The 26712-nt window shown below is 42.8% G+C and overlaps 1 protein-coding gene across 1 annotated transcript in view; it reads left to right on the forward strand.

Moving 5' to 3' along the window:
- Positions 1-271: 271 nt before the first annotated feature.
- Positions 272-26712, forward strand: part of BRF1 (BRF1 RNA polymerase III transcription initiation factor subunit) — a 172781-nt gene continuing 146340 nt past the window's right edge. Inside the window, exons 1-2 of the mRNA XM_064713416.1 lie at positions 272-570; positions 14173-14253. Coding sequence (XP_064569486.1) covers positions 384-570; positions 14173-14253 — 268 coding nt within the window. The 5' untranslated portion in view covers positions 272-383. The remainder of the gene's footprint in view (positions 571-14172; positions 14254-26712) is intronic.

A 26712-nucleotide genomic window follows, 5' to 3' on the forward strand; every position in this document is an offset into this window, starting at 1 on the left:
TGCCCAGAGAAGCTGCGGATGCCGCATCCCTGGGAGTGTTCAGGGCCGGCTGGATGGGGCTCAGAGCAGCCTGGCCCGGCGAAAGGCATCCCTGCCCGGGGCAGAGGGCTGGAACCAGGAGCGGGGGGAGAGCAGGAGCCCATTCCCGAGGGACGGGCACCGCGCGGGCCGAGAGGGAGGAGCGCCGCGGAGGGGCGGGAGCGGCGGGAGGAGCGGGAGCGGCGGGCGAAGCCTCGCGAGAGCGGGCGGGGTGGCGGCGGCTGCCGCGCTCCTCCCCGTGCCGGTGCCGGCGAGCGAGGCCTGCGCGGGCCCGGGCCGGGCTGTGCCGGGCGGTGCCGAGCGGCGGGAGCGGCGGCCGGGCCCGTCCCGGGGCGGCGGGCAGGATGCCGGGCGGGCGGGTATGCGGCGCCTGCGGGTGCGCGGAGATCGAGGTGGACGCGGCGCGCGGGGACGCGGTGTGCACGGGCTGCGGCTCCGTGCTGGAGGACAACATCATCGTGTCCGAGGTGCAGTTCGTGGAGAACAGCGGCGGCGGCTCCTCCGCCGTGGGGCAGTTCGTGTCGCTGGACGGTGAGTGCGGCCGGGCCGGGGCAGGGCGGGGCGGGGGCCCGGGGGCACAGGGAGCGGCGTGTGGGGAATAGCGGGCGGTGGATGGAGAGAGGGTGCTGCGGGGATGGGGCACATGGCAGGAGGGAAAGGGCGCTGGAAGAGGCGTGGATAGGGACGGGGCGAAGGGGCTGCGGTGTGGGATTAGGGATAGAGCACAAGGATGAGTGACCCAGCGGAAAAGGACCTGGGGGTGCTGATCGACAGCGGCGGAACATGAGCCCAAGGCGTGCCCAGGTGGGTGGGAAGGGCAGTGGCATCCTGGCCTCTGTCGGGAATAGTGTGGCCAGCAGGACCAGGGCAGTGATCGCACCCCTGTGCTGGGCACTGCTGAGACCGCGCTTTGAGTGCTGTGCCCAGCTCTGAGCTCCTCAATTCGGGAAGGACATTGAGGGGCTGGACCCCATCCAGGGAAGGGCAGCGGAGCTGGGAAGGGTGTGGAGCACAAATGTGCGGCTGTTTAGCCTGGAGAAAGGGAGGTTCACGGGGCACATTGCCGCTACACAGCTCCTTGACAGGAGGGTGGAACCAGGTGGGGGTCAGGCTCTGCTCCCAGGGAATAAGTGACAGGACGAGGGGACAGTCTTCTGCTGCACCAGGGGAGGCTTAGATTGGACATAAGAAAGAATTTCCTTATGGAAGGGGTGATTAGACATTGGAATGGACTGGCCAGGGCAGCAGTGGAGTTGCTGTCCCTGTAAGGAAATGCTGGCCCTGGCACTCAGTGCCATGGTCTGGGTGACAAGGTGCTGGTCAGTCTTAGGGTGCACTCAGCGACCTTAGAGGTCTTTTCCAACCTCACTGATTGTGAGATTCTGTGAGTTCAGAGACAGGACATGGGAACAGTGGGCAGTGTGGGGAAAGGGATGGGGAGATGCTCTGCCAGGGGGGTGGGGTTATGGGGATGCTACAGGGGAGTGAGGACCGTGTATAGGGGAGATAAGGACACTGTGCTGGGAGATAAGAAAGACAATGTATAGGGAAAAGGGTGCTGTGAGGACAGACTGTGGAAAACCATGTGGTGCAGAGATGGGATGTGGATGGTGCGTGTGGGAACTGGTGCTGCACAGGGTGGAAGTGGGAGAGACGATGCATGGGGAGAAGGAGAGCGTGTTGTGCAGGGTGAGAGAAATGGGGTGAGTAGGATGGGATGAATGGGAGAAAAGAGCTGTGCAGGATGAGAGAGATGCTCTGAGTGTGATGGAGTACATGTGTGAGGGACTGGGGCAGGTGTGTGAGGAAGTTTGGGGCGAAGGGCTGGGTGCACATGAAATGGAGATGTAGATGAAATTACTTGGGATAGAGGACAGGAAAGGTTGGGTTGAGTGTTTAATGGATAAAGGGAATACATAGGGGCACAAGGAGGAGAAACAGGCTGGATGTGAAGGGTCAAGAGTCTCCTGTCAGTAGTTGGGTTGGGGTGATGGTGTGAATGCTCAGGAGGGTAAAACATGGAAAAAGGCCCCAACAAGAAGACAACAGTGTTTAGAAGGGGAGAGAAGGAAAATGGATGTGGGGAGGATGTAGTGTTTGAAAGGGGAGAGATGGAAAATCCGTATGGGGAATGTGTATAAGGAGAAAGAAACATAAGCAAAAGCATGGGAAAGAGCTTAGCAGTGAAACAAGTGGCTCTGGTGGATTGTATAGCTGTGGGGAAGAAAGGAATTTTTTCTGTGGTGGAGAATGCAGCTCTGCAAATTGGAGTTTGGGAGTTTACTGTAGGCTAGGAGTTGTCTGATGCCATTCCTGTCTTCCAACTCAGGGTGCTGGCATTACTTTTTTTACAGCTTATAAGCAGCTCTTGCATCCTTCACTTTTTCCTGTTTTGATGTGGAGACTACATTTTTAAGGGCTTGTTCTGCTTTTTCCCTCCCACCCAAAATTATGCAGGACAGATGGCATGCAAGCTAGAGCTCATTTTGGGATGGCTTTATCCTTAAAAAATAAATCTAAGGAAAAGAAAGAAATGCACCATACTGAGGCTTTTTAATGGATGAATTGCACAGTACTTAATAAAATTTTTTTAAGGTATAGCCTTTCTTTTTGTGTAAATCTTGAGATGTGATTGTAAGTCTTGAGTCTGTGATTTTGTGAGTGCAGGCCCTGTTTCACACCAGAAATATTTTAAGGAAATTAGGATATGGATGACTTATGCTGGTACAGTTCTTTACATTCCAAAACAGATGCTTCTGTTGTGAATATTTTTTTTCCTCAACATGAACTGAGTGATGCAAGCTAATCTGAAAAGTTATATTTGTGCTGCAATAGCAGTGTCTTCCTCATGTTTATTGTTTAATGTGCTTGTTTATTAATGTATTTATGACTGATTAAAATCCTCTGGAATGGGGAGAAAAGTAATTTACTGTGTAAGAAGGACTTTGCGTCTCCCCAAAGGGTGGAGAATTTACAAAGGAATGTATATTTCTTTCAAGTCAGAAACCACGTACTTTCTGAAAGCAACATTTTCTGGTAAGTTACACCTTTCAGTGACTTTTGATTATATTAGTAAATTTCCACTAAAATGGAATGAAATGCCTTGGTCTGAGGCTCCTTGGACTGTGGTGTGATGATCTCAGAGAGTGTTGCTGTGTGGAGCATTTGCAGTGTCAGAGGTGCCTGGGGTGCTGTTTTTGAGTCCCTGGCTCATGGTTGGTAGGGCTGGGTGCCTTGGAGAACGTTATCTGAGGTTTGCAAAGGATGAGGGATGTCAGGTTCTTTGTTGCAGGGCTGGGAATTGAACTGGGCTTTTGGTATTTGTGGAGTTCAGAGCTACTAAAAATATTCCTCAAATCCTTTCAAGATCCAGCGTCTATTGGTGTTATTACATGTTGCATACAGATGCATTTATTAATCATTTATTTTCACCTTCATCATAAAAAAGCAAAAGGGAGTGGAAAATCCTGAGACACCAATTTCTCTTTTTTACATGTAGGAAAACCTTTTATTCTGCCAAGCTACATGTTAAGGTTTCAGAATCTTGAATTTCTTTACTGGAGTGAGTCCTCCACTTCTCTATATTAATACAAAATGTCCAAGTTCTTGCTAATAAGTCATGTAGAATCCCTATAAAACATTGGAAATCCTTTCTTTTATCCTCTCAGGGCTGGAGGAAGGTGTGAGATCACAGTTAAGTTTTCTCTGGCAGTATTTGCATTGAGCTAATTATGTGCCTGGTGTAGGAAGCCTCAACACTGATGCCTTCCAAAGAGAAGTTTGGTGTAGCCAGTGTTTTCCAGTGCAGATGTGTGAGTCCTTTGGAAAGTTCTTTTCCATTTTTTTGATGTTTTAGCAGCTGAGATTTTGGTGTGCTGAGAAAGCCTGGGCTTGTGCTTGGCTGTGAATGAGGGGGTTTGCTTTGCTCTCCATGAAGTCTTAGGAAAATTCTGCATAGTTAAGTGTGTTGGACAAGAGGGTAGGATCACAGAATCATTTAGGTTGTAGGAGAAGATTTTTTTTTAGGGTTTTTTTAGGCTTTTAAGATTATCAAGTTCAACTGTTAACCCAGCACTGCCAAGTTCATCACTGCACCATGTTCCTGAGTGCCCTATCTAAATGCACAGGATGAGCCAAGAAGGTAGAAGTAGTGAAGGACAAAAAATACATGTTCTGCACAGGTAAATATAGGGTAACAGTGCTTTTTGGCAAAGTGGCTTGCCTTGAAGATCCTTTGGAGCTTTCTGAGGAAGTTGGTAAGTAGGAAAGCAGGTGGTTGGATTTTCAAGGGAAGGTCAGCAAGATCTTTCACCAGAAGCCTTTTTGGTAAGTGGACAAAGCAAAAAGTTGGATTTTCAAAGGAAAGTCAGCAGGATCCTTCACCAGAAGCTTTTATAGAATCTGAGCTGTCATTGATAAGGAAAAGTCTTGACAGAGCAGAGTAGCTCTAAAAGTGATAGCAAATATACTCTAGAGAGTACAGAAGGAGGTACCAGTAAAATTCCATGGAATCTGGACTGATGATCTGGAAAACAGGTGACTGGTGAATTAATGGGGTTGTGGGCTATACTGAATTATTTGGGGTAGTAAAGACTGCAGAAGGGCCTGTTGCTTTTAGTGGGTGGGTGGTAGGATAGCAGATGGGATGAAGAGTTCCTGTTAGAGTTAGCATTGTTCCTTTCTTCCACATGTGGGATGGTTTCTTCTGCATCCAGACTGGCTAGGATGACATTGGAAGGAAATCCCTAGGTCATAATGGATAGCTTTATAAAAACAAATTGCTCAGTGTTCATTCGTGGCACAGAAGAACCTGGCTGGGGAGGGGAATGTTAGAAGCTAAAAGAGCACATGCAGCATGTCTGTACACTGTTACATATGCACAGTGTTACCTGCAGCTGAAGTGCTGTGTGCAGTTCTGGTGGATTTCTCTTTTCTTTCCCCCTCCCCAGGAAAACCTTTAATAGAACTAGAAAAGATTCAGAGAGGAAGATGGAGTGATTAAGAGGAGAGCTTCCTGAAGAGCTTCTCAGTTAGGCTGACTGAATAGACTCAGCCTCTTCAGACTGGAAGAGAGATGATTGAATGGGGCCATAGTAGAGATTTGTAAATGCAGTAAAATAACACAGCAAGGATGAGCAGCTGCTCAGGGTCACATAATGCAAAAGCTGGGGAATGTTAAGAAATCAAGCAGCTAACTGATTGCAAAGGTAGTGGGTAGGAGGTTCAGAAGCATTAGGAGGTTCAGAAGCATTAGGAGGTTTTGTCTGGTTGGTTTTGGTTTTTACAGAAACCCCCATGTAAATCTGAAGTTGTGGATATTAAAAGTTTACATGAGCTTAAGATGATTGGGCAGACAAAATAAAAAGGTATCATGGCCATTGATAAAATACATAATTTCTGGTTCAGGAAATCCTTGAGCCACAGATCTCTAGGCAGTGGGAGATTTTATGAGAGCTATCACAACAAACTTTCCTCCTGTGTTTTGTGCTGCCCTTGCAGGCATGTATATTGGTGGGCTTTCTCATTAAAGGTAGGATATTGAACTAGTCTTTCAGTCTGATTGGGCACAGGTGTTCTTTTGAGACTTCCTGGAAAGAAGATAATTTTCTTTGAGCTTTACAGAGCTAATCCCACCATTCCTTTCAATGCTGTCTGTCTCAAACACTGGCAAGTCAGCTCTTCTTGCAAGGTACCTGTCACTTGTGGGTTGTGAGCTGGGAAGTTATTTCACTAGCAAGGGAATAACCCCTTCTAGAAGGAGCTACTGTGTGTTGTTTTGTTGATCTTTTGAGAGGAAAGTCCTCTGAAAGCTTTGATATGCCCCGTACTGGTCTAGTGATTTGTAATTCTTAATTCTGTTGTGAGTGGTCACAGTCAGGAATGAATCCAGCCTCAACACTCCACCCTAGCTATGTTGCTGTCTTGAAGCTTCTGAAGGCTGCCTTGAAATTTGGTTTGTGAACCTGACTGATTTGACCCTGGATAAGTCAGGAATTAGTGGAGATGGGTTATCATGCCTGTTTTAGCTCCAAGGAACTCTGTTGATTGCACAGAAAGTGTTTGAGGCATGTACTTTTCCTAGCTGAGTCTAGTTTTGAACAATAACTATTCACTTTGTAATTGATAGCCAGTTCAGACCAGCCAAATAGATTGTTTGCTCTGATTTCTTAACTTAAATTCGGAGAGCTTTTGAATCCTGTAATTGGAATGAATGTGTCTTGCTTTTTATTTTTCTTCATACCCAAGTTCTTACCAGCCTATCAGTTGCTGCATTTGAACACATCCCAGCAGGAAGTGCAGCAATACAGGGTCTGAGAGTGAGCTACATTTCTGCCTCTCCATTATGCTATAATTGCATCCTGGAGGATGGAGTTACACTGAGCCCTTTGCCAGTTTGCACTGGTTTGATGGCTGCTGCTTTTGTAGAAAGCCAAGTTAAGAGTTGTGTGCCATGTCTGGAGTTCTCTGGTTGCTCTTTCACTGTGTCTGGGTGGGAGTCCCCTGTCCTGTGGTAATTGTAGGGAGGAACTGTTTTCACAAGTGTTTTTTTTTAAGCTGACAGGAGAAAAACTGAAGCTGAAGAGAGTGAGAGAAAGCTGAGCATGGAGCAAACCTGACAGCCCAGATCTCTCTTCAGGTTTTTGTTTAAAGAAGCTGAGAAAGGTGAAGGCTGGGGCTTCTGACATTAATCAAAGGAGAAGAAGAGTCCCACCTGGGAAGGTTGACGTGCAGGCAGCATAGCAGCAAGCTGGAAGATGTAACTTAGAAATACAGCACAAAGAAACGATGCTGCAAGGTGTACTGAGCTTGTAATCCTCAAGCATGCTGTCTGGGGAAACTCAGCTTCTTTTGTTCCAGAAATTCCCCTTAAATGCTTGGTAGTAAGTTGAGAAAAGCAGATCTGACAAGCATCTTGGTCACAAACCAAGCACTGCTGGTTCTTGCTGTTCCTGACCAGCTTCTCCCTGGGGTTCCCCCAAGGCTGCCCCCGGCCCAGGAGCCCATCCCTGCCCCAGGGACTGCACAGCAGGGCCAGGCTCCAGCTCCCCCCTGCCTTGCCCTGCCCACCCATGGACCCTGAAGAGCCAGGCCCACGTGCTGTGTGGCCTCAGCCCATCCTTGTGGTCCTGTTGGGACATTCTGGGGCTGTGTCTGACCTTGTTACCCTTGCTGGGTGTGACCCTGACCCCCTGTGCAGCCTGATGTCCTCAGCCCATCCCTGACCCCATGGAGGTGCCTGATGCCCTCAGCTCTGCCTGTGCCTGCCCTGCTATAAAATTCAGTCACATCTCTAGAACAAATTTAAATAAGAATTATGTATAAATCTTTTAACTTAGTGACTAAGCCTGGAGGTTGTAGAGCAGTAACAAATACAGAAACGGGATTCTGCAGTGGGCACTGACAGCATCACTTCTCCAGCACTGAGTCAGGCTCTCTGGCTCTGGTACAGCAAACATGCATTAAGGCTCTGCATCTCCAAATGTACATGAGTTTGCACTAATTTGAGGCTGGTGGGAAGTTATCTTCTTGCTATTGCTCATAATGGGAAAGGGAAGTTATGAACTGCTAATCCTTAACACACCAACAAGTGTTGTTAAAGTTTTTGGTGTAGGAGGTTCTACAACATTGGTAAGTAGCCTGGTTCAAATTTTAGAACATCAAGAAGAGTTTATTTCTGCTATTACAGTTTTTTTTTTTACAAGTGAATTATAATTAAGTTACTACAGAGACCCATTAGCACAGCCACAGATCCTGAATGTGTACTCTCACTCTTCAGTGTCCCATGACAGATTTAATGTATCTTTGGCTCTTTAGTAAAGCTGTGGTTTGCTCAATGTTTTAGGTATACCTTAAGCTTACTGAACTATTTTCTTTACTATTTTATCCTTAAAATTTCTATGTTTTTACATCAAGGCTTGTGAGCTACATTGACCTCTCATGCAGAACTTGACAAGAGTTTGCCTTGATCTAAATATTTGTCTTTTGAGGATTGTGGACATAAAAAGTTATGGTCAGCAAACTGGAAAGAAGAAAGGGACTGACTACAGAGAGAAAAAAACTTATGTAAAATTTAAGCTGAGCTTATTAGTCATTCATCTTTTCTACCTTTTTGTCCTGTAGAACTTTTTAAGATGATCAATTACTGTCAAATTCATTACTAGTGAGACAGTTGGGAAAGGGGATGAACTCTGTATTTGGGTAGGATTCAGTGCTTTTGTCTGCTCGGTTCTTATGAACAATAAAGGATTCTTGAGTATTTTGAAACATTAAAAAAGTGAAAGAAGTAAAGATTTTGTTTTTAATTTGTAATTGTTAATTGGTTTCCCTGTAAGGTATTGATAGACCAGGTCCTGACATTAAATGTTTCTTACAGTGTAGCCTCAAATAGTCCTGTACTGGGCTCTGCCAATAATACACATGCTAAACTTGAAATGAAAACATTTGGTACTGAAAAGTTAAAATAATATTAATACCAACAAGTTTCCTTATATTTGTGACTCAGATTTTTAGAGATGACACTAATTCCTGGGTAATTTTAAGTTATGCAGAGTGATCATGATGTCAGTTGCAATACAGAGAAAGAAAATATAAGTATGCTGGATTTGCAGACTCTTTGATGGAAATCCTGAAGAGTATTTACCTGATTTACCCTGTGCCAGATTACAAAGCTAATTCATAATCATGCTGTGTTGGGAAGGAAGAGGGGGAACTTCCACCTAAAATAATCATCTGCTGTGTGTTTTAGTGAGAGGAATCAAATCAATTTTGCTTCTCTCCCCGAATCCTCCAGGTGGCAATCGTGCACCAGAGTTAACATGAAGCTTGTTCTGGCTTTGAGTCTTTTCCACACCGGGATGGCAGCAACAGAGGGTGCTGCTGTCAGCTGTGGCAGTGCAGAGTAGTGCACATACCGTGGATGCAGACTGATTTCATAGACTCTGGCAGTCCTAAGTTGGGTTGTGGTGGATGCAAATATATTTATCCCTACAGCTGGTAGTTAGGAAAATAAGCTATGATGGAATAGATTTAAAGTTTGTCTATGTAAGTTTATATGGCAGTGCTGTTTCAGCAGGCTCTGGTGCCTGCAGACCTGTTCACTTCCCTGGAAAAATGAGTGAGAAAAGAATTGTTTCAGTTACAAACTTCAGAACTTGAGTCACATAATTTTACTTTTATAGGTATGATTTGTAGTGGGAGGTTTACTTACCCTCCTTTTTACTTTTATGGTCTAACTTCAGTAGGAAGCTCATTAGTTTTTTTTATATTAGATTACCTTGCCTTCCCGATTATGAAGCCATTGCTGTGATGCAGTTTGCATTCTTTACTAGACTTTACCAGATTTTATGCTTGATCTGTAAATACATATATTTGAAATAGAAGGTTTGCCCCTACCATGGCCTGAAGAAAGGACTGATGGCTTTTGGGTTTAATTTTACAGAGAAGGATTTTGGTAGGATTGGTCCTATCAGACAGCAAGTGCACTTCAGGTTACAAGCAACTTCATTCCCTGTCTTCACTTGCTCATTTATGTAGAGGAAGCAAAATCTGTAATGCTGGGACTGAATCTCTTTCTCCTCCAGGTGCTGAATCTGAAACTCATCATGTCCCTACCTGACAGAAAAGAGCCCTTTAAGCTGCAGATGCCCAAGTGGCTGCTCTTGGCCTCCACTGTGTGGAGTGATGTGATAAGTGCTGTTCCTGTTACCTGTGGTTTTTTGTTGCTGGTCAAGATTACCCCAGACTGCAAGCCTTCTTGCAGCTTTTGCAGCTTGAGGAGCAGTTTTATGGAGAAGCAGAGTGATGTGACTTTGTTAGGGAATTGGTGCAGCAAAACAGAAGCTGCTGAGGTGCTTGTGCTGTGAGCAGCAGTGGGAATGGCTGCTTTTGCCTGATGGAGGGATTGTCACTGTAGAACTATGTAATTGTTCAGTTGGAAAAAACCTTTAAGATTGTAGATTTCAGATGTTAACCCAGCTGTGACAAGTAGTTTAACACTCAAATGATGCAGGGTTATGGTCTGGGTCTGGACCTGTGTGAGCTTAGACTGAGTACCATCAGATTTCCAGCCATGATCTCCTGCATCTTCAGTTCTGTTGTGTTAGGGCAGTGTAGCCCACTGAGTGTACCACACAAAAACCGGAGTAGCTGTATTTCTGAGCTGCCTAACACATCTCTCCACACCTTCTGTTGTCCAGAATTTCATGTAAATGTCCAAAGCAAACTGAAAAAGGAAGCTTCAGTTATGTGAAGCTGCAAATCTGAGTGAGTTTCTAAAAGAAATCATAGAGTCATAGAATATGTTGGAAGCAGACCCACAAGGATCATGAAAGTCCCTGCACAGGACGTCCTAAGAGTCACAGCAAATGTCTGAGAGCATTGTACAAATGCCCCTTAAATTCTGCCACTCTTGGTGCTGTGACTGCTTCCCTAGGGAGCCTGTTCCAGTTCCCAACCATCCTCTGGGTGAAAACCTTTAACCTAAAAGCCAACCTAAACCTCCCCTTCCCCTTCATGCCATTCCCTCAGGTCCTGGACAGGTCACCAGGGGGAACAGCTCAGTGTGTGTCCCTCCTGTTCCCCTGGAGGGAGTTGTACCTGCAGTGAGCTTTGCCCTCAATCTCCTCCAGGCTGAGCACGCCAAGAGCCCTCAGCTGCTGCTCATGTGGCCTTCACTGTCTTCATGGCCCTCCTTTGGACATTCTCATGGCTTTTTGGCATTTTGACATTGTGGTGCCTAAAACTGCTCCCAGACTGGGGGTGAGGCTGCCCCAGTGCAGAGCAGAGTGGGACAGTGCCATCCCTCCTCACTTGGCTGGTGATGCTGGGACACAGCTGTCCCACATGCTGTGCCTGATGTCCCCAGGACACAGCTGGCCCTCCTCAGCAGGTGGCATGAGTAGTGGGCAGTGGGCCTTGGAGCAATTCACCACCTCCTGAAGGAGGGCATTTGAGTTGCCTTAGGGAAATGGTAGTGTTAATGTTGAAGTTTTGGCAGGCAGTACTTGCAGACACCAAATACTTCTCAGATATATTTTTGTATGTCTTGAAAGCTGAATGTGAAAAACCAAAAGCCTGCTTGATTCACTTTTGAAGTTGTGGGGGAAGAATGGAAAAGGTCAAGAAATGTAAAAATTGCAGTTAAGCTGGGATGTTAATTTGCTTGTGCCTAGCGATTGCTGTTCCTTTCTTTTGTACTTTTTAAATTGCTAGCTTTGTAGGGATTTTTGTCTTTAAATGAATTTGATGATTTCAGTTTTCTTTTTTTAAGAGTTTATCTTTTTATTACCCAGCTGAACAGTTATGATAATGAGTTTGGTTTGCATTTTGCTTGTAAGATTAAAGCTGATGGTGAGACTACATAGTCAATGGCAACATTAGTTTGCAGTTCTGAGAGTGTAAGTGCTCAACAGACTAGTTCTCTGTCAGTTTTCAAAGACAAATGCTAAGTAGAGATGTTCAGCCTTTCCAGTTAACTTGCTGAAAAATGGGTACATCAATTCTGATAGCAGAATCTGTCTTTCAGAGAGCTCTGCTGGTATCTGCTGCAGTCTCTATAGCTTGGAAAGAAATTACTTTATGTATGGTGTTATAGATTGATAGCTAATGAAAAAGAATCTTAAAGAACAAAATCATTGAAATCTCAACTTAATTCCATTTTGTTTATATTAGTTTGGATTTTAACTCCTGAGTAAGTTAAATTATTTAGTTATTAGTATTGTTTATCACCACTGTAAGATTGTTTTGTGCAAGCTTTTTAATGGTAATAGGGAAACATTTTAAAGTGTTGTTTTACCAATAATAGTCCAAAGCAGTTCAGTGTTTTGGTATATTCAAGGATAGAGGGGACTGGTAAGGGGAGCCTTTGTGTACAGAACCAAAAGTGCCTTTGACACAAGTCTTGGGTGATCCCCCTGCCTCCAGCCTGCTTGCTCCTGCTCCTGCCTTCTGGATGGTGTCCTCCTCCCATGCACTGATGCTCTAGTGTGCTGCAAATCAGACTAGTGAGGAAGCTTGTAGTAAAGCAAACCTTGAAACAATAAAAAAAAAGGAAAATGGGAGGTGGAATTTCTGTTTAGATTTTCTACTGAAGAAAAGGAATGTAAAACTATTGCCATCATTGATATATTTTCTGCCAGGTAAACCATTCTTACTAAATGTACACAAAAATGTTTTGCCTTCTTTTGTAGCTTGGTAACTTCTCTCTGTTTTGCTGCATTGGTTTGTTTTCAAGTGTTTGTGGAAATACAAGGCTGTACCTGTAAGAATGGCAAGGAGACATTGCTGTCTCTGGTAGTCAGACACAGAGTTGGGAGAGTTACCTCTGTACCCAGTGAGGTGATCACTGTTAAATGTTTTTCACTTTTTATTAGGATTATTATTAGGTTAAGATCTTTTAATCTGTGGGGCATTTAGGTGAGAGCTTGTTATGTGAGGGACGCTACAAACTCACTGAGTGTCTTGGACAAACAATGTGTTTTATTGTTCAAATCTTCTTTTTCCAGGGCATTTGAATTTCCCAAGCTCAGCGTTGGGATCTCTCTCTGCCCAGATCTCTGGCCAGTGGTGTTTGTGCACCTAGGCTTGAACAGGGTTGGCTGAGGGTCCCTGTATAGGTTTGAATCCAGCCTATCTGGGGACTGTTTATCTGTTTTTCTGGAAAGAACCAGGATAGCCAAATTGGATTTTTGTTATATCTAGATTTACCTTGTCCAGCTACAGACCAGCTGCACTGTGACAGTGCTGCCACAAGAGCTGATTGATTATTGTTTGTTAAAGGATCTGTTAACAAAGTGAAGTTGGTTTCTGTTGTGGATAATACTGGAAACCTAATTTAAAAGTTGTATGGAAAAATAAGCTTTGAGGGCTGATAGTAATTCTGCAGGAATATTAGCTTATTAGCTTTTCTGGGTTTTGGTTTTGTTTTGTTTGTTTTTCTCAGTATTGATGGCAACTGAGAGGAGACTAGAGCTTAAAATGTCTAGTAAGAGTGAACAGTTTAGGTCAGAGTTTCTCATCAGTTGTACCTGCCATGGAAATATCTTATTCAGGTGTGTACCAGAAATGCCCTGAACTGCTTTAAAGAGCAACTTCATTCCCCTCTCTGTGTCTATCCCACAGCCTTTCTAGTTTGTTCTGAAGAGCTAGTCTGAGAGGAGGAAACAGCCACAAGAACTTGAGGAAAAGCTGTAGGCATCATAGACAACAAGATGGCTTTTTCCCCTATCCTGAAGACTTGAATTAAGTAGAACTCCAAATTGAACTAACAAATTGCTTGTTTTCAATCCTATGCAATTTAGCTTTTTGGTCTCACTTGCTGTTGAGCTGATAGATTCAGACATCCTGCTTGAGGTACCCTGATTGTTTTAAAAAAACCCCTTCCTGCTTTAGTGGGAGACTATTTTTGTCCTTGGTAGTTTAATTCCCTGTTCTGCAAGATTGGTTTGCATGAGTAGCTCCACTGACTCCCAGCAATCTCTGCATTCAGGCTGCTTAGCATTGGCATGGATGGCCAAACCAGCCTCTAGTTTATGCTGATTTACAGCTCAGACTTCTTTTAAGTCTCCAACCTTTCAGGGTGTGAAAGTAGCAGTTCCAGACTTGCAGTTTTTGTAGCCTGAGTGTTGCTGTGTTTACCTAATGACAAACTGAAGTTACTTTAAAATAAGTGTTATGTCTGTAGTAGCCAACACAGTCATTATTGAATGCTAAACATGTTTTATATTCTGTAAAGCCAATAATTACCTATTAGAATTCTGTAAATTCTTCATTGAATATTCTTCAGACAAAAATACTAACTAAGCAATTTTTTCCTCCGTTATTTTGAGAAATGTTTTACAGTACTGATTTTCATGTTCTGCTTAAAATAGACATTGGGAGATTTTTTGTAGTTTCTTTGGAACTGAGATTGGGAGAGTTTATGGAGCCATGTAATTATTATGATATCCCAAGAAAGAAATAATTTGCACAGTATTGGTACTTGATGTCTTAAATACTTTAAGACCTTCTTAATGTAGTTTGGCATGTTGTAGATGATACAGATACCCACTATATTGGCAAAATAAGTTTTATTTTAATACTTTAATTAAGTTATTCTCTTTGACATGTCTGGTGTTTGTTTTTTTTCCCTAACAGGTGCAGGGAAAACACCGACTTTAGGAGGAGGATTCCACGCCAACCTGGGAAAGGAGTCACGAGCAAAAACTCTGCAGAATGGTACTAGCAAAATTTAGTCTTGCTGATATGAATTCTTTTTATTAATATGGTTGATACAATTAATTTTTAGTTCTGAATGTGACCTCAAAACCTTGGCAGGCCCCTCATTATTCAGTGGACAAGTCTGCTTAGTGCTGATTTTTCATTGTGCTCTCATTTGGCTGCTGCACCTGATTTATGAGTTCATGTGGCTGACTGACAAAGGGTAATGGCACCTGACAATATTACTGTGGTTTAAAAGGGCTTTTTCAAGGTTGACATGCCCATTGTACCTTTTTATTATCTGTTAAACCTATTGTGGCTTTTTATTTAGTCCATTTTCAGGTTTCTTGGAATACTTTATTCATGTTTATTTAAAAGTATAATTCTTCAAATATTTTTGGTCTTAAGCAATGCAAGTGTGAGATAATGCATATAAGTAATCATGTGCTTAATATGGGATCATTGAATAGAGAGAGGAAAAATGGAAAAAAGGTTTTAGCGTACAGATGACATTAAAATAAATATTCTCATTACATGCTTTACATTTTAATTGAGTTCTCCATATTCTACACTCTTTAAAGAGGGTGAATAAATCCAGCTTTTATTCCAGGTGCAGAATGGTCTTCCAGTTTGCTGTTGCTCATATCAAGGGACAGGAGTTGTCATTTTTTGGTTAATTAATACTCCTGTCTCATGACTCCTGGAGATGACAGCTGATGGACTGTCATAGCAAAGTCTCAGAAGCTGACATGTAATTAACTATGGATGTAAATGGGTTTTGTGATAAGGTACTCATTTGGGGGAGATATTTTAGGGAAAGGTATTTTCCTAAATTAGTCTTGCATTTGCAACTCAACACAGAAGAAATCTTGCCTATATTATGCTTGTAGGTATATGAAGAGTAAGATTGATCTGGTATTAAATCTTCATAGGTATAGAGAGGCTAGGATTGATCTGTGTGATTGAAGTATAGTCAGATCACTCTACTCAGCATTATTCAGCTGATATATATGCAGGTTGTTTTATATACAGGATGTTTTATTCAGCTGTTTTTACTTAAGAGTATTGAGCCCTGTTTGTTTGGCAAAGTAAAGCTTGCACTTTAGGTGAGCTAGTGTCAGTGTCAGGTCTGAAGTTACTATCTTTGGAATTTTAAATTTCCTGTCTAACATGTAACCTATATAAGCAGTTGGATAAAGCCACTAAACTTAATGAAGTCTGGTTTTGGATTAAGGCACTTTAATCAAAACTGTAATTTTGAACAGGCATTTTAAAAATAAATTGGCTTTTTGTGCATAAGAACTTCACAGTTGTCTGTAATTGTAAAAAGTAAAATGCTGATGGAAGGAAATCTGTCTTGTTGCTTCGTGGAGTGTTTGAATCCTTCACAAGCCCTTTTGGTTATGCCAAAAGGTAATCACAAGTAAAGAGAGTGTAGGCGTTTCTCTAGAATCTAAACACAGCTTTTTCTTGGATGAGTGTTTGCTGGGGAATATGTCTGAGCATCTTCCTTCCCCACAGCTTTTGTGTGGGGGGCCTCCCTGATCAAAAACAGTGATTGTGACTTGGCTGAAGTATATCAGCATCATACACAAGAACATTTAGTTGCTTTACATGAACTTATCTCCCAAACAGTCTTGAAACAGGAAAATAATTTGTCTTTTTAGTTACACCTCTCTGAAGCTCTTTGGAGGTTTTCTTCTATTTTTTTCCCCTGTTTCTATCCTTTATATAAGGAGCAAGTGTTTGGTCTTTGATTTCTGTAGCCAACCTGCATTTGTCATGCTGCCAATCTATCTCTGGGAAAGTTCTTTTCAGCGAGCTAAGTGATGTTCTTGCTCAGTCCCAGGCATGACAACAGCAGCTGATATTTCAGGTAGAGCAATTGGTGTTTGAAAGCCTTTTCTTTTCTGTCGCTGAATAATGAGCCGGTTGTCTGCTGCTTTTAATCACACTTCTGGCTTTACATAGTTTTTAATTGCAAATTGAGCTATGGCAGTGAGCTTATAAAATCTCACCCTGTCATTGTGGGCCCATGATCATGGCTTTTTTTGGGGGTGAAATTATGTTAAATATCCATCATGGTTAGACTTGAAAGTGTAGCAAGTTAAGTGGACGTATTTTAAAGGAAAGGTATGGAGTTGTTCATTCAGTGAAACTGAAGTGCACTGCTTGTTGGCTGTATGAAAACTGAACAGTTATAAAAAATGCTGAGCTACTTATTTATTTGCTGGTGCCACTGTGCTGGCATTTCCAAAGTTAGCTGTGCTGCAGGTGAGGTGTTGAACTCGCTCCTACGGGGATGCTGGCACAGGACAGCCAGCGAGGGCGGCCCTGGTGGCTCTTACATCAAGCCTGCTGCTGCTGCTGCTGCCTTCTTCGCTCCTGTGCTCTCAGTGCTCCTGCTGAAGGGGAGAGCCAGGCCTGGGAAGCAGGGATGGGCAGTGGATGAGTCCCCAGAGTGCTGGGGAGCAGCTGAGAGCCGTGTGTGGTCCGAGAGCGCTGGCAGCGCTCGCTCTGCGCCTGCTCTGCTCGCCAGCAACCTGCAGGGAAAGTCCAGCCATGGAGCAGGACTTGCTGGGTTTTAAAAAACAACCACCTCCCCTGCTATCCCTGCTCCCCCCACTCCTTCCCCATGTGCTTTGGGCCAAATTCTTCTTTACTGTAAAGTCTGTCTTTCCAGGGGAGGTGATCTGGACTCGCTGTCTCTTACTTAATTACCAGCAAAGCAGCTGGGCTTGGCTGAGTGTATGATGCTGCTCTTTTTTGAGGCTTTTAATGAAAGGATGTTTAGAATTAGATGAAGAACAGTTTTGCATTAGAATGCTTAAGGTAATAACTTTTTTTTCCATGCATTCTAAAGTGAAGAAATGCAAAAGTAAAATCTCCCAGCAACTGCTCATTAGTTCTGGACTCTTCTACAGAATCATGGTGTGTGTTGGTGTTTTTATAAATATGTATATTTATGCTCTAAACAAAGCCATGGGCAAACCCTGACCATTTTGTAGTTTTCAGGTTTGTGTAAGAGTGTCCATTACACAGCACTAGTCCTCCTTACCACACATGTCTTTGCTGTACCTTTCCTCACTATTTATAATGCAGCAGGGCATGGCTGTTCAGTTTCTCCCTTTCTTTTCTGAACCAGCTGATGTTTGTGTGTGTTTGTTTGGGAATGGCTGCTTACAGAAACTGGAGTCTTGTTTACACTTGCTAAAATATTTATGCAGAGAAGATTTAATACTGTTGTATTTGTTCATAATCACTTTGATTTTCAGAGTGCAGTACTGTGCTAATTGAGTGTATGAAGCGCCACAAGTTCAACAGGCTCAGGCCCACAAAATGTTTTACATCTGTACATATAGACCTCATTTTTGTAGTAAAAACCTGGACATCTGTGAGATGATGTGGTGTTTCAGCTTCAACTTTGTTTGAATGGATATGGCAAAATAGCTAAATACTACTGTTTTTCTGAAAAAGAAGAATTATGAGTAAAATACAGCTCAGAGGGGAGACTCTTTGAGAAGACATCTTCCTCTATTCCTGAGCCTCTTCAAATTTCTACAGTATTGGCCAACACTTACATTTACTTCCAGAGCTGAAATGCAGACTGATGTCTCTTTAAATCCCATTTTACAGTTCTGTGCTGCATTACATAATCTCTCTAAATAGCCAGTTTATTCTTGTTTCCTTGCAGGCAATCTGCTCTCGCTGTATCAGTGTCAGAGTCGTCGTTACAGGGGAGTTGTTCTTGACTTGGAGCTCTGATACTTTCAAGTCTTCAGTGACCAAAAAGAAAAGGGACAGGGGAAGGAGGGGCAATAGCATGATTATATATATTATATGATTATTGAAAGTTTCAGCTGCAAATACTCGAATTTGGTCTAAACTAAGTTTGAAGATTGCAGCTGCATCTAGCTTAATCCAATTTCTGAACTGTTGTGCTGGATTTAGTTATTTCTTTAAATGAATGTGTGTTTCCCTCTGTCCTCTTAAATACCAAAACATAGCTAACAGTATTTTAATGCTAAATGGGAAAGTGTTTCTGAAGATGGTCTGTAATGCATTTTTTACTGTTTGCATTTAAACTATTTGTTTAATTCTTTAACATTTGTTGTCATCATTCATTTTATAGCTGGTTTGTTACAAGTGATTATGGAAGGTTCTGCTTCCTGCCAGAACCATACATTGTGAATTTAAAAAAAGGACAATATATTACACATGTGAAGAACAGAAGTATTCAAAGGGGAGGAGCAGAGAGCAAAACTGGAATTCTAGAATAACTGAGATTGGAAGAGACCTCTGGGGGTTGACAAAACGGTGGCTTTGAAGTTGTATTAAGCTGCTGAGGGCCTAGAGCAGCTGAGCTCCAGTTTTTACCAAGGAAGGATAGAACAGAATTTCCCTGGACAACCTGTTTTCCAATGGTTGGCTACCCTCACTGTGAGGAATTTTTTTCCTTGTGTCAAGTTAGAGCTTATTTTGATGAAATGCAACTCTTGCCTCTTGTCCTATTGCTGTGCATCTCTGGTGATGCAGCTCTGGCTGCATCTTTATAACCTCCTCCTGCAAAGCTGAAGGCACCAAAGAGAATTCTCCCTCTCCAGCTTTCTTGAGACTCAGCAAATTCATCTGTCAGCCTCATCCATGTACTGCAGTCTCCAAATCATCACAGGGACTCTCTGCTGGACTTGCTCCAATATGCCAGTGCCTCTTCTGCAGAGGAGCCCTGAACTGGACAAAGTACTCTAAATATAGTCCATAAGTGCTCAACAGGGAATGATAATCACTTCTGTGGACCTGCTGGCTGCAGTTTTAATAACGTGGCTCTGGGATGAAATTAACCTTCACTGCTGTGACTGGGTGCTGCTGAGCCATGTTCAGCTTTTTGTCCATGAGGAACCTAGACCCTTGTCTGCAAAAAAGGCAAACAGTCCCCAGCCTGTGTTTTTGTCCTGCAATTTTTCTGTCCCAGGTGCAGAAAAATTGCATTTGGCTCATGAGGCTTCCGTCTGCTCATTTCTGCAGCATCTTGGGATTTCTCTGAATAGTGGCTCTGCCTATCAGCATATGGCCACTGTTCCAATGGGATGTCATTGTAGGCTGGCAAAGGAAACCTCCTGGCCTGTTGTTCATGTTGTTAATGAAGGCATTAAACAGTATTGATCTCAGTGTAAGTCTGATGGTGAAAGTGCTGAGCACTACTCTTTGAACCAGGCCAGCCTCTCACTCAAGTTGCTGTTCACTGGTCTTGTCCAGATCTCTGCAATTTGGCCACCAGGGAGAAGGATGAAATGGGATGAGGGAAGAGCTGTAGTTAGAATTTCTCTTGACTGCATTCTGGCTGTTGCAGCTGGGCATGATCTACGCTCATTGAATCTGTGCTGGCAATTCCTGGTTGCATTCTTGGGTTTTGCATGTCTGGAAATGGTTTCCAGGTAGATTTGTAGCCTTCCAAGAGGCTGAGAGGAGCCTGACTCACCTTTGGAGTCCTACTTCCTCTGGAAGAGAAGCCTGATGCTTGCTGCCTTCAAGTCAGAGAGAACCAGAGAACCTCTTCAAATTGCCACAGCTTTTTGAAGGTGTTAGAGATTGCTCTTTCTACTGTCTCCCTTTGCACTCTCAGATGTATGCCATCAAGTCCAATTAACTTGTGTGTGTAGATTGTGCTTAAGGAAGCCCTTGCTCAGTCTTTACCATGGAGGGTTGCCTACCTGTTCTCAGAAAAAACTGAAGCCCTCTGAAATCCAGTGTTGTAATTATGTTACCCATCTTCCTCACACCCCTCAAGATCTTGTTTGTCTTGGGTTGCTGCAACCAAGCCTGCCATCAGATTTTACACCCTCCACCACTTCTTCCTTTCCAAAGAGTGGTGGGTGTATCACAGCTTCTGCTTGACCTGTTCCTGATGTGCTCTGGAATTCCACTGGATTGCCTGTGACCCCTGTGGTTCCTCACAGCAGCTGCTGGGGTGGATCCAGTTCACCATGAGAACCTGGAGGTCTTCCTGCTTTCCAAAGAGAGCTTCATCCTCAGGATCAGATGGTCTATGGCAGGTGCTCGTGACTGTTTCTTTTGGCCTTGCCTCTCATCCAGACCTATTTACTTTTTATTGGCCTGTCACTCATTTTTCAGCAGCTTCACGCTTTCAGGCAGTTCCTCTGTATAGAATGAATCCCTGTCACCTTCCCTGTCTGTCCTTGTGCAGCCTGTCACCATCTATCTCCTTACTCCAGGCACGTGAGCTGCTCCACAGTGTGTCTGTAACTCCCCAGTGAATTTGTAGTTTTGCAGCTGTGCATAGGCTTTGAAGTCTTCCAGACTGTTTCCTTCATTGGATGCAATCTTTTCTTTGACTCTTCCTCCTGTATCAATTCCTGTCCTTGGCTTTGATTGAATAATGAAACTTCTGGTCTAGGCTCTCTGCCATCATCTTGTCCTTGCCTTCATTTCTGTTGTGATAGAAGCTAATCCTAATCCTCTCATCTCTGTGTTTATTAGCACCACATTGAGTTTTCTCTTGTTGTCTTTTAAACTAATCATTGCTTAAAGTTCTCCTTTGCTGGTTTTGCCTCATATCTTCCTCAATTTCTTTACTCACTAAGGCTTTGAAAGACTTCCTGTTGTAGCCAAACCATTGCTTCAGTTTTACCCTTTGATCTCCCTACTGCCTTGTCCCTTACAAGTCCTTTCCTACCATTAGCAATTTCTCTCTCATCCATTTCCTTCATCTTCACATTTCCTGTTAACTTTCCCCATCTCCCTTTGAGGATAAGGGGGCATCTTCTCATTTTCATTTGGGATGATATTACATGTTTTTCATGTATGAGTGTGTTTGGTTGGGTGGTGGATTTTTGTTGTTTGTTTTGTTTGCTGGTTGATGTTTCAAGTGCAACCTTTCCCCTTGGTAAACTTCTTCAACCTCAACATACCTCTTCCATCTAGTCCCATGTCATGGCTGGACATGGGTGGTAAAATTTGGATGTCTGTGTGAGCTCCTGTTTCTCATCTCCTTTCAGAGGCTGTGCATAGAGGCAGACAGATTTAGGGTGTGATTAATTTAATCCGAAAGGAAGTCAATGACTCATTCTCTGGAGCGTCTGTTTCTCTTCACTCACTGAAAGGAAGTCTATATTGACTAAGCCCAGTCACTCATCTCTGAAGATAAGGGTGATGGATTGTAGGCTTTGGTGTCTGCTGAATCTGTCTGTATTTGTGTATCTCCTTGTTGACATAGAGTTAACATGGCCAAAACTGAACTACAAATTGCATCCAACTGTTCTGGCCTTTTGCATGTTAACAAGTTCAAACTTCTTCCCACTGAGGCCACTCACAGCTTTCTTTCCTCCTGTCTTGTAGATCCACCCTCTCCAGCATCTGCTAAACCATGGATGTGTCCTAGCCATAACACTCACATATTTGTTTCTTGAATAAGTGTTTCTTGACTTTCATTACTCTTTCTGTCTCATCAGAACATGCTCCATAGCCAGGAATGCAGAAAAATTGTGACCTGGAATGCTAATTCTTTGGTCCTTAACTTCTTCATCAAACAATTTTTAAAGGAATGTTGTTTTCCCTGCTTGTTTGCTCTTTCACATTTGTGATTGCTGTTACTGATCAGACAACAATTCGACAGGGAACTTCCCTGGTGTTACTGGGCTGTTGTGTTTGACCTCCAGCTTGCTGGACCTCTGTGCTTCTGAGACTTGCCTGGATATCAGTAAGTGTGGGCTTTCCTGGTCCTCTGCTTCAGTGCAGGCTCTGGTAAGTTCCACAGCTTGATGCTGGACTCCCTGGTGGCTGAATCTTCTGGGTGTCTCAGTATCTTGCACACTTTTCTCAGAGCTTTGTGTTCCAGGGTTTGCAGACAACTGCACTAACCAGCAAAGTCTTGCAGAGATAGGAAAAACACTTAAGGAAAGCAAACAAAAAACCTCCGGTGCAGAAAACCTACTCTTTAGCCAGCATGAGTTACTGAAGGATTTGGGTAAAAGCAGAAAATTGTATTTCCCTGCCTGTTTCCCTGTTACTCTAGAGTTTGAGTCAGAGGCCTCTGAGGAAGCTGGGATCCCTCTGGTTGGTACTCTGGCTTCTCTTCAGGCACATGGAAAAGCTCTTCAGTCTCATTTTGCTGATGAGATCCTGTCCTTCATCATCTCCAGTTTCTTTTGTTAAAAGACCAGTTGAGTTCATCAGCTGATCAGGGATGACCTTTTGGTTATACATTGATTAATTAGTTTCTACTTGAGTTGAAATTTGAAAATTTTTATTGTCTTAAATCTTGGCCATTTTTATGTTTCGCTGGGGAATGATGAATAAAGAGATGCTTTTTGGAGATACTTTTGATCTGCTCTTTATCCTTACAGGGACAGTTTAATGGAGAAGAGTCCATGTGTCCTTTAATGAGATCTCTTATGTTTCTAAGAAGATCTGGGATCCTTTAAGAGTAGAGGATCTGCTAGGGATAATGCCCAGATTTTGCCCAGAGGCTGACTGACAACTTAAAACTTTGAGCACAGCAGCCCACTGGGTAGAAATATGTGAGTCAAGCTTTGCTGGTCTTCCTAACTTTGTTCCTGTGTTTGCTTAGCCAGAAAAGGGAAAAATTAGAAAAGGCATTTCTGAAATTCCTCAGAGGTGTTGGTTCAGTCTGTATGTGTCTGAGCAAACCGAGGGATTGTCCTGTGACTGAGAACAGTCTTCTCTGTTGTTACTTTTTCTTTTAATTTTGAAGGTCGTCTTTGAAGTTGAAAAAAAATAAAATTGCAGTTTTAATCAAATGAGTTAACATGACTTGAGTTGACTTAACTAATAACTAGAAATATTTGCATGTTCAGGTGCTTTGAACTGGCCTGTTTGTGACTCTGGAGTTAAAAGCATCTTTCATGGCTCCTTTGCTCTGTCTCCTCTCTGGTCGCTGCTCTGTCTCTTGGTTTATTAGCTGGCTGTGGGCAAGAGAACTCTTGTGGCAGGGAAGCACAAATCTCTCCTTCATTTTATCAAACAAGAGAAGAAATGCCCTCTAAAGTTCTGCACACTTGTGAAATTTCTGGCTTGGATATTTAAGTTTTGGCCTTTTTTATTTCCAAATTTGTCTCTTAAATTTGACAGTTCCTCTGTGACACAGAGTAGCATGATACTGATCCCATTTGTGGGATTCACTGATGGAGATTTATCTCCCTGCAGCCTTGTGTAGGTAATTGAAACTTGTAATTTCTCTTGAGAGCAATTCTTTAGTTAAAGATAGTTTACCTAGTAGGCTAATGTTTTTTAAAACATTTACTTTTTATAGTACTGTTCACAAGGAAATTAACTTGGATATTAATAGGTTTATCTTCCTTCTTATAGAGTGTGGCAGAAAATAGGTGACTACCTCTCTCCTTCCTCCCCCTCTAGTAATATCTATAAATTTCAGAGCTAGATTTCTTCTAACAAGCATCTGAATTAAGCCATTTTAACTTTGCAATGTTGTCAGACAAGCAGGTAACACTCCAGGTAATACAGCTTTGGTTTAAGTTCCATGTAACTGCTGCTTTTTTTTTTGATAATGAAAGAATGTGTATGTCACTTTTGTAGCATAGGGCTGTCCTAAACATTGAAATGTGAGTTTTGAAGTGTCTGTGTCATTTTATAGGCATTGTGGCTCAAAACTTGAGAGGAGGAAGGTTGTTTTTGGTTTATAATGCTGTGATCTCTGATAGTGCTGAGTTCTTGTCATGTGTTGAAAGTGCTTTTTGTTTTGCTCTGTGGAATAAATTGGAGTGCTGGTGATATGGCAGCACGGGAAAGCATTCCCTAAGCCTGAGGGTCTGCAAGTGTGATTTGCTTTTGGAGCTATTACATTTTTTTGGAAGATTGTTTTTCTGAAATGATGACCACAGCATTAAACTTCTGGAGCTCTGTAGAAATAACAACAGAAAAAATTCAGAAACTGCTGAGCTTCTGTATCAGGTGTGAAATGTGTGTCAGTGGGAGCTTGCTGTATCCAGTACAGCCACACCAGCAAATTTATTAGCAGACTGACCTATGTCAGCCCCCTGAAACCACCAAAAACCTCAAAACCAAACTCTGGCCCCAGCCTGAGCAACAGCTCTGAGCCCACAAGCAAGTTCTCTTTGGGCTGGGTGGTTGCAGCCCTGCCTGCAGGTTGTGCTGTCAGCCCAAGGGCTGCTTTGGTGCAGTGTGTAGGTGGGAGGAGCTGTTGTGTAAAGGGCTGGGAACTCCTCTGGGTGCTTTTGCCATCAGAACCTGCAGCTCTGGAGTCCAGCCCACCTTGTAACAGCAGAGCCAGTTCAATCCCAGCCTTTCCCATCCCTCAGCTGCCCCTTCCCACCCCTTCATCCAGATATGCTGGGCTGTAGCTTGGCAATGCTCCTCTTTATGGGGCAGTGAGAAGATCTGGCTTTCACAAGCAAAATAAAGAGAGAGAAAAAAAACCAACCCTTGTTTTCCTTTTATCATTTCACTCCTTCACATGGCACCAGAGATTGGAGGAGGGAGTGGGTGACGCAGAGATGAGCAGGAGCCTCCTAAACCCCTTCTGCAGCACGAGAGGCTGAACGCAGCGCTGCGCACTGAGCTCCTCTCTCTCCTTTTTTCTCTTAGTGTTTTTTAAACATTTATTTATAACCCACTGTCCTGTTACGTTCAGTCCTGCACAGTCAGTGTGAAGGAAGGTGTTTTCTGTTCTTTTGGCTTGACTTAATGTGAGTGGGGAGACTTTTTAGCAATGTTCTGTTCATTGACTGCTGCTGGCAGATGGATGCTCTCCGCTTGAAGTGCCTCAGGCCTTGATATCTTCCGTTTTCTCCCCCTCCCTCCTCCCAGCACACACCCCGGAGTGTGCAGGCTGTGCTAATTTAGTCACAACTTAAAAGGAGTGATGAAGAAGAAATGCTCAGCTCTAATAGAATTCTTGTCGCTCATGACATCTTTGGGGAGCACATTTTCATTGCAGGATCCCTAAGGATTTTTTCCAGCAATGTGTATTAGATGTTCTGCGATCCTTCGGTGGAGCAGCAGGAAAATTTGTAATGCTTTTTATGACCAAGATGCTAATTCTATTTATATATTAATCAGTTTAGAAAATATAGCATACAAGACATCCAGTTTAATATTTTTCAAATATTTCATTAACCCAGGCTTGACTGTTTCTGGTTCTGAGTTGGCTTTTCTATCTGTCTGAACTACAAAGCAAACCTTTAAACAATCATTTGGTTAACCTAATATGTTCAAACGTTTGAACCAATTACTGTATTTTACTCAACTGAGTGTTCCTATGGCAAGAGTTTTCCATACTTACCATCAGAAGTCAGCTGATGTTAGGTCTCAGGAGTTTGATTAATTTTTCAACAGAATCACAAAATTGTATCATTTGCTGGTAAAAATTGCATGTATTTTTAATGGAAAAAAAGCCAAATTATACCCAGCCAGATTTAAAAGCTGTTCTTCTGTGCTGATGGTTATGCCTGAACTTAGTGGATGTTTTCAAAATCCTGTAAAGCCTCAATCACCAGATGGTGCTGTTACACACTGCTCAAAACATGCCTGGAAAATAAGTTTCAATTCTGCCATTGCCATACTTATTCAAGTGTAATTTCATGGGAGGAGTGGTGAGAAAGAGAATTTCTTTCTTTACCCATGTCTTTAAAGTAGAACATTTCCTGAAAAATTTTGGTTGCTCTTGTGAGAGCTGCTCAGAGCAGAATTTTCTCTCACATGGTTTATGACCATGTTTGATGTAAAAATGTTTTGTGGAATAATTTAGGAGGTTGGGTGCTGGCTGTGTGGGACCATGTCTGGGCTGTAGCCAGTGTGATTCCTTCTTGGATGCTGAGATTATGAAGGCTTGCAGTAAGGAGTGAAGGAGTGTAATATGCAAATATTGAATGTTTTAGCAGAAGAGAAATGCTGAAAAGTCTCTTCACAAGCTGGACATAACCTGTTTAATGAATGAGATGTAATTTAACCTGGTGAATTTGGAAGGGAAGAACTCCAGTCTGCTGTGGAAAGACTCTCTTTAAAAAAAAGAAATCCAGGCTCCTAATGCACCATTTCTTTTCAATGTCTTCAGTAAATGTAATGCTTTTTCTCTTATTTAGAAAAAAACTTTGCAACATACATATAAAATGTAGTCATTTTTCCCCCTCAACAGTTGCAAAGTAATTAAGAGTTGTAAAGAAAGTTGTTTTTTTCCTAAGGCTTTGCAGAACTGGTTGTTTATGGTAAAATGTGGAATGGGGAATCATGAGTTTAAAGTTGCAAACTCTTCCCTTTAGATGAAGATGTTTTCCCCCTCTTTGTACTGAAATAATTGAATCATTTTGGACAGTAAAAACAGCTAAATACGAGGCTGTACTATTTAGACTAAACCTAAGTAGTGCTAAACATGTAGATAAAAATGAAAAAAGTTTAAGTAATTGCAGGAGGGGGGGAAGAATTCTCAAATGCATACCCCTCCTGAAGGCATTATTATTGCTG

Source organism: Zonotrichia leucophrys, chromosome 5 (genome assembly GCF_028769735.1).
Source record: "Zonotrichia leucophrys gambelii isolate GWCS_2022_RI chromosome 5, RI_Zleu_2.0, whole genome shotgun sequence".
In the NCBI taxonomy this organism is placed as follows: domain Eukaryota; kingdom Metazoa; phylum Chordata; class Aves; order Passeriformes; family Passerellidae; genus Zonotrichia; species Zonotrichia leucophrys.